Raw genomic sequence first — 8,829 nt, 5'->3', positions numbered from 1 at the left:
AAATTTCTGAGATTTTATTTCTTTAGTTTTATCTGTATGTTCTTTCCTTAATTTTTGAGGATTATGTACTTTTTTTTGTTTAGGACTCTTTTGAACTTTTTTTTCTAAAAATTGGGACTATGATTGCAATTAGTTCATTATTTTTATTTTTTTAAATTTAAATAGAATGGTATATTGGTCATTTTATAGATTTTTATTGAGAAAAATGATGAAAATGATGTTTTGCACAAGAAAAGGTAAGAGTATGGGTGAAATGCACAAAAAAATGAAAGGTATGGACCTTTTGTGCTAATTACCCTTTATCTCTCGTTGTGAACCCACACATTATTAGGTGCAAATAAACCTCGTATCAGTTTCAAAATTTCGATTGTCAAAATCCTTTCAAAGACAGTAGATTGTTGAATTCTGAGCTTTACCTCTAACTCAAAAAATCAAAAAACTCTTCCACTTTGTCTCTTTATTCTTTTGTAAATGTATCTTTTGAATTGATTCAAGTTCTATCCATATCTAAACAATAAATTCAATAGATTAGCTGTTAAATACTAAACATTTGTTTGACTCAGCTAAAAAGTTGATTAAAATCTTACTCAACGTCAACATTTAATTCTAATCACACATCTTATGATCCACAACTCTTCAACCACATATTTTATCAACTTTTTATCAAAATTTACTAAAAATCTGATTTTTATCTACACCAAAATAAGGACCAATAAAGAAAAGTACATATGTAAAATAAGTATTACTAATACTTCTAAAAAATAACAATATGAATTCTACTAGCTTCTGTTCAGATTGGAGCAACACATATTATCAATCCACGTTTTCCATTTTCACCACTGTGAATCATGTTATTAGAAAGTTGATCTATATTACAGGTTGATGATTTTTTTTTTCCTACGCCTTATTTGGTAGGGACTAAAATCTAGATTTTAATTTAAATCAAATTAAGTCAACAATTAATTTTAAAAATATATTCTTTTTAGATCCACAACTTTTCAATCATTTCATAAACTTTTGTCAACACTACTTTGCACGCAAGAGAAAAAAGATCACAGGCTGTTTAAAGTAAACACATTAACAACATTGGAGTGGCAAAAGAAACCTAAGTTTGCCCAATAATCTCACCTAAATAACACTTTGATCATCGACTCTGTTAAATTAGAGTTTCACAGTGAATTTTCACAAAAAATATATGCCATCAACTTGGATATACGTGGTGAATAATTCAAATATGCTGAGAAATTAAGAACTTTGATAAAACTAACATTTCAAAACAAAAAGTCAATTCAAATCATTACAAGGCCAACTAAGAGAAAGTCAACAGCACTTAAATTGTCAAAAGAATAAACTCAATTTATTGTATTCACATTATTAATTAGCTGGTCGCTGTTTCATCGATCTCATGGCATCATGAACAAAGAACAAATTCTAAATAATATGGAAACAATGGAAACCAAATCTATACTGAGGAAACTTTGTAAGTCCACCCTCCAATTCCAATTACTTCAGTTCAATATTCAGGAAGTCCTTTCATTAATTCCAATATTCTAGGCGACATCGAACTAGCCATGCTTGGCGATTGAAATAGCCGAGGCCAAGATGAAAAAAGGAAGTCACTGGAACTTGGAGTGAAAAGAGGAATATCAGCCAAATATGGATTATACACTTTATTCATGGGGGAAATTGAAGATAAGCTCTGCTTATCAATACCATATTTTTCAGTTTCTTCCTTGACAATCTTAAAATCATTCTTTTCTTGTGAAGTTGAACTTTTATCATTCTTCTTGCATTCAGCTTCTGCAGTATCGTTCTTAGAACTTGTAAGACCAGTTAGCTTTTGTACCAAAGCCCTGAAATCTCTAGCTTGAGCGTGGATAACCTTAGGGGAATGAGTATAAATAATCACCGGTTGCCTCTTCTGTACAATCGAGTTTTGCAGTTTTTGACCACCCAAATCATGGCCAAAAACATTTGTAGAAAAAGAGGGCTTTTGAATCATAGACGAATCCTTGTTGATTCTCAATGGAAATGGGCGTGGGCCATTGATCACCCTTCTTGTCTCACCTTCTTGAATCTTTGTGGGACTCATGGCTTTAACAAGATGAATAATTTTTGGAGTGTATTATCAGCAAAGAAAGAGCGTTGCATATATATAGAGATGAGGAAGGAAGATATGGATGGAAAAATATTGGTTGTTTGAATTAGCCAAAATTTCTGACCGTTGACATTTTTTTGCAAGTGTTGATTAAAATTAGGGTACGTCGGAAAGCAGTTGGGAGATGGTAAGGTAAAATATTTGCGTCCTTCACCGTCTTGCGTGGCTGCCTAATTGCGACACAGCTGCAGCCTCCTAATATGGAAACTAGAAAAGACAATTATATAATATTATCAAATGCCGCTATATTAGGTTAAATATTCACTTTATATCCAAATTGAGTGATTAATTAAATATAGATTGGAGAAAATTGCATCATTTGTCGGTAATCTACGGTAACATTTTCAAATATTTTACATGTGTATAATAGTCCATGGATTGTTCTGACATTTGGATAGCAATGATGTACATTTGACCAACAAATTGGGTAAATATTTAAAATTAAAGAATACTAAATTAATATTGATTAGCTTAAAAAAGGGAACTGATTGAAATTATTAAGATTTTAAATGTGTCACATATTATTGAATAAATTATGTTACATTTGATGTTTTTCGTCCATTTGGTCAAATGATTAGTACCAGTTAAGTAGCTTAAAAATGTTTAGCTGGTTATGTGATGACATAACTTTTCTTTATATACATGTAAATATTAATACTACCTTCAAAGCAAGGTAACATATATTCAATTTATTGAATGTTGTCGATCAAATTAACACCAGATTTGGTGGTACACATAAAATGATAGACCAATTATATATACATCAAGTGTGTTTTTGGGACTCCATTGAGCAGCAAAATTCGTTATTTTTCAGACATCTTTGATATTGTGCTCTTCTATGGCCACTTAGTTTAATCATATAATAGTATAGAAATTGTGTCCTAAATATTATCACAACTTAAAAATTCTTGATATTTACCAAAATATAAACACCACATAAAAAATCTTGATATGTATATAAACACAATGGATAGTAAAATTTTCCAAAGAATTGACATAGGGATAGGGGTACCCATTGGATTGATCTACTAGATTTGTTTGTTATGTTTGTGTTGTAAAATAATGAAATAATTATTGATGATTATTTAGTACTATCATGATACATATATAAGTTTTATCTAATTTAGAAAGATTTATTTTATTCCAATTGTAATTCTTATTTTGGATTCTATAAATATATGGTATTGATTCTTAATAATACACAATTGAGTTTTGATTTTCTATTTCTTCTACTATTTTCTTTCTTTCTTTTAGTTTTTATAACACTTTATCAGCACGCTGATCTCATTACATGAAGCTAGCCCCGTCAAATGAATTCTTTTCTCTGATTCTCGATCAAATCTCATTTTTTTTTTCTCTAGTATATAGATACATGTATCTTCAAAATTGTGAAAAACAATGGGACATTGAAAAGTGGGTGAATTGACCGCCACGTATATATTGTATTCAGGTTTCGGGCTAGACTTTTGCTCCCAGGTTATCCAATTTATAGGGAGATTTTCCAGAAATAAAAGAGAAGTATTTGGAGTTTAAGATGTTGAAATATATCGCTTTTAACCGTCACAGAACCTTTTAGCTAGGTTCAATGCAATAGGCAACTTTTATAGCGTATTCAAAAGAATAATTCTCTTTGTTCTTCTTTAGGATTTTTTTCACTGGGCTTTTCCTAATAAAATTTTAATAAGGGATATTCTTTGTGTAATGATATCCTTAACCTACAAGACATTTACCCTCAAAAAATATACTCTTATATGTATGAGACTCCTCAAGAGATCAACAAGAACTATTTTTTAAATCATCATATTACTACAGTTATCAAATATTGATAAAATATCTCTTATAAAGACAGTGTTATTTGAAGACTATGCAAGACAATGCGAGATATACTTCACCAAAAAATTTAATATTGAAGACATTGATGTACGAGACATGAATAACTTGATATAAGAATTAAAATCGGGGGAGTAGCTGTACCCTTTTTCCTTCGATCAAAATTTATCTTACTAGATTTTCTTGACAATGTTTTAACAAGAAATCATTTTATTACTCCAATTTATTTGTCTCTTTTTTAATTTGTTGGCATTTTTGTCCAATAGGATTTTTTTGTCAAACATGGTTTCAATGAGATGGTTATTGTACAAATAATCACCAAATAGGGGGTGCTGTAAAATAATGAGAAAATTATTGATGATTATTTAGTACTATCATGATACATATATAAGTTTTATTTAATTTAAAAGATCTATTTTATTCCAATTATAACTTTTATTTTGGACCCTATAAATATAGGGTATTGGTTCTTAATAATAAACAATTGATTTTTGACTCTATTTCATCTCCTATTTTCTTTCTTTTAGTTTTATAACAGTTTGCTATTTTTTTTATTTTTTTTTTGCCAGATAAATTCTGTTATCATGTCCACATTATTGTATGCTAGCATTAGTAACCTCATTACCATAAATTTTACAATTAAACCCCTATTTGAACCTCGTTCTTTGATGAAAAAAACACACACACACACACACATTTTAAAATAGTGTTTTGACATTATTTAATCACACATCTTTCAATAAAATAATATTATACGCAAATTTAAATTTTTTTCTTATTTTTTAACCACACACTCCTATCACCATACTATTCAAAAATTCATTTTTATAAAAATAATGGGCCTCAAACGGGGTCTAGGAAGTGATCATTAGTTGATTGTGTTTAATATTAATTTAAATTTCACAATTAAGAAGTGATCATTAGATTATTGTGTTTATTAAATTGATATTTACTATTTAGATTAGGGATTACAATAGAAAGAGAAGCTCGTACCTAGCTATTAGCGTGAGCTTAATTTGTCGATTGCTATTTCTTTTTGTTATTTTTCAGAAAGTCACGTCACAATGCAATGAAGTTATGGTCAAAGGTTTATATAAAACCCAATTATTATATTGTTTAAATTTGAATAAAATGTTAATGTAAACTATTATTATTAATAATTAATTTTTGATGAGTGCATTTTCTTCCGTTTTTCCAGGTATGCCAATGTTCAAAATACTGATTATATGTTTGTTTTTAATGAAACGGTGAAGGTTCATGTCAGTGTTACGTTACAAAATTAAATAATTTTAAAATACAAGAAACTTAGACTTCAATATTGCTGACTTTTCATGTGCATCTTTATTTTCATTTTTATCCTTTAAACAACTAAACAAGCACGTTACGTGTAAATTTTTTATTCAATTACTGTTTCATCCAGGAGTGGGTAACGTCTAATTTGTTTAATCAGTTACTGCTTCTTCCAGGTTGGAGTCTGGGGGTTTCCCAACGAGTTCCCTCCCTGCGCAAGCAAAATTGGTGGCCGGCGGGGGGCGGGGTGTCGGGGAGAGGTTATATAGGAAAAAGTAATTTATTCGATTTTTTTTTTTTTTATTATAGTTCTATCTTGGGAAATAATAGCTAGAAAAGAAGAATCTTACGTTGTAAAAGTGAAATTTGTGCAAGCTTCCTAACTTATGGTAAGAGGAAGTAAATTTTTAATTACCTCTAACTGTTCTTTGATGAGCACTTCTACACTAATTGATGGATGACTAATAGAAGAAATAAAGCTCCTACACAAACCCCTCTGTACAAGGAGAGACTCTCACATGGGGTGGACCCCACACGTGATTCCATGTATGGGATCCACTCCCATGTGTGTGCATTTGTACAGACCCTGTGCAAATGGGTCTATACAAATAGCACAACTCCTCATAGAATTAATATAGACAAGCCCTCAGGGCATATCTCCCAGTGGCAAAGGGGAGGGCGGATAGGGCTCAGCGCGGCAGTGTGCAGAGTTCGATTCTCCGCAAGGTGAAATTGGCTTTGGCTCTTGGGTAAGTGCAAGTGTACAAGCAGCCTTCCACCCTGTACCCTTGGAGGCATAACCTGCGATTTACCTCCCTTAAGGTTAGGGTTTAACCTTTTTTTAATATAGACAAGCCCTCAGGGCATATCTCCCAGTGGCAAAGGGGAGGGCGGATAGGGCTCAGCGCGGCAGTGTGCAGAGTTCGATTCTCCGCAAGGTGAAATTGACTTTGTTGCAAGCGGGAGTTACTATATGGGTTAACAGCCTTGGCCTATCCATGTGCTCTCCACCCTGGCTCTTGGGAGGCACATCCTGTGATTTACCTCCTCCACAATGGCCCAGGACAGGGTCGGTGGGGCCCTTAAGGTTGGTGTTCAACCTTTTTTTTTTTTTTTTTAATATATAGACAAGTGGTGGAAGAATTTTTTGACATTTTTTTTATTGAAACATGGGGCTCACACACATTGGAGTCTACCGGTAAAATTCTGTAAAGAATATTTCTGTACAAATGGAAATAACCTTCTTTGATAGTTGGTATTCTTTTGTTCTGAGTTGACCAAATATTAATATATTATAATATAACATATTTTAAGGAACTTTTGGCCGGTTCCACATTAAGATTAAAAAAAAAAAAGAAAATAAGGTTGTTGAATTATTGTTTCAATCTAGTTTAATAAAGATTTGTGATAATGAAGTAGAACACGTTAGTGAAATCAATGATTTGAAAATACCAACTTGGAATTCAAAGTGTTTGGTATATATCAAGAAATGTTAACTTAATCAGTTGATCAGTACTATAAAATTGACAAGTTCACTGATTTGAATCTCAAGCAGACAAATTTGATCAATTTGACATGGAATATCCTTGGTTGGTTCTTGCACGAATAACTTTTTTTGACTTTTCCTCTCATTTTCAATGGATGTGTTCCTTATAATTATTTATATTTGTAGAATCAGAAGTAAAAGTATTGATACTTAAATATAAATGTCTCTACCATCAACTATTTTTGAAAATCTTGAAAATAGACTGTTCACAATTCTTTTTCAAGATTTTGGCCGAAACGCTTAGAATTATTTAATTAGCAATTTCTTTATGAATGTCATTTACATTTTTTTTCCTCAAGTAATTTTTATTAAGATTTTGTATTCTATTTTAAAAGATCAACATTACTAAGAAGACTAGTTTAAATCCTTATAAATTTGTCTATATTTTCATCTTTATTCGATTTGAAATTAATTTTATCCCTTAACAAGTCCAGCAAGACAATGTCTCGTTTGAGCATATCAATCTTCAAATTTTTGAGCTTTTTTATTTTTTTTTTTGTTAACATCGAATTGTTCGTTTGAATTTAATAAGCTCTAATACAATGTTAACAATTGGAACTTCATCTTAAAAGATCAACTTTATTAAAAGGACTAGACCTAACACTTATAAATTGATTTTTGTTTTTATCTTTATTCTATATGTAATTTTATCCCTGAAATTTCTTCCTAAAAATATCAACATAAAAACCATCTAATGCTGGAATAAATAAAAAATGTACACTAGCAATCAAAATTTATGTATATTTTGAAAGAAAATTAAACAAATAAGAAACTTTATTATTGTTTGCTTGTGATGATTAACTAACTGCATGTATACAATATTTTGACAAGTAATTAAATGGTCTAGTCAAATATCATTTTCACGAAGATGATCTATTCTATTGATTACTGAGATCTGATTAGTTCTAACTTTAATCGATCCTTCAATTTCGATGGATGTTGTAAACAAAACTTATATAAATGAAAGCGTGAAGTTATGTTGAGACAAACTTTAGAGAATTGGATTGCCGTAAGACTTCAATTCCATATATACTAACACTTTAAATCAAATAATTCAAAGAAGATCTAGAAGAGTGATCTCCAATAAGGTAATATAGTTTGAAAATGAAATAATACCAAAACAACAATTCTCAAACAATGAATCAGTCCACGTCTAAATTATATTTAGCGCTGGACATGATTTGGTTTGATTCAATTCTCGTTCTCAACCAACCAATGAGTCCACATCTAAATTATACTCAGGGTTGGACATGATATGATTTGATTCGGTTTAACGAGAATTGAATTAGACTCGAAATTTTGAAATATTTAGCAAGTGGAACCGTTATGTCCAAATTTAATTATAAAACCATTTGGGTTGGGTCGGGTTCGGTTCTCAGGTTCCTTATTATAATTAAATTTTATAATATTTACAAAGTAACATTAATTCAATTAATGATATATTCAATTTTAACTCTTACAAAATAACATAATCCAATCTTACGTGTCTTTTGTGTCTCTCTTAAGTTCTTCATAAATTTTATAGTTAAAATCACAGAAACAGGAAGATAGCGAGTTCAAAATAATTAAAAGAGGTATTATCGAGTTTCAATTCGATTTCTCCAGAACGATAAAAATAGCACTACGGTAGAGTAACAAATTTGAATAAAATTTAGATCAATTCGATTAAATTGGCTTTGGATTAAAAATTAAAAATAGGAAAATCATATTTTTGGATTTGAACTAAATTAACTAGTTGACAAATTTATTTAGAAAAAATTAAATAATTTGGTTTATTTAAAATAAATCAATTAAAAAATTAAAGAGATTCGATTCTTGATCTAGAACCGAACCAAACCCGTAGGTTTTCGATTTAGATACCTGTTCTGATATTTAATTTAAGAAGACCCATTCGATTCGGTTTGGAAGTTTTGTCCAACTCTAATTATGTTTGCTAATTTTTTTACCCAACTCGACTAGGAAATTCACTCATCAATAAATACACTTGCACATGTAAAATTAAAGA

General features: G+C 30.3%; 1 protein-coding gene across 1 annotated transcript; it reads right to left on the bottom strand.

Annotated features, from left to right (window-relative positions):
- Positions 1–1,513: 1,513 nt before the first annotated feature.
- Positions 1,514–2,092, bottom strand: LOC111398369 (VQ motif-containing protein 8, chloroplastic-like). Its single transcript, XM_023025284.1, has one exon. The coding sequence runs from the start codon at positions 2,090–2,092 to the stop codon at positions 1,514–1,516; it is 579 nt and encodes a 192-aa protein (XP_022881052.1).
- Between the last annotated feature and the right edge of the window lie 6,737 nt (positions 2,093–8,829).

This window comes from Olea europaea, chromosome 8 (genome assembly GCF_002742605.1).
Source record: "Olea europaea var. sylvestris chromosome 8, O_europaea_v1, whole genome shotgun sequence".
Classification (NCBI taxonomy): Eukaryota; Viridiplantae; Streptophyta; class Magnoliopsida; order Lamiales; family Oleaceae; genus Olea; species Olea europaea.
This window is presented reverse-complemented; position numbering and strand designations above follow the sequence as displayed.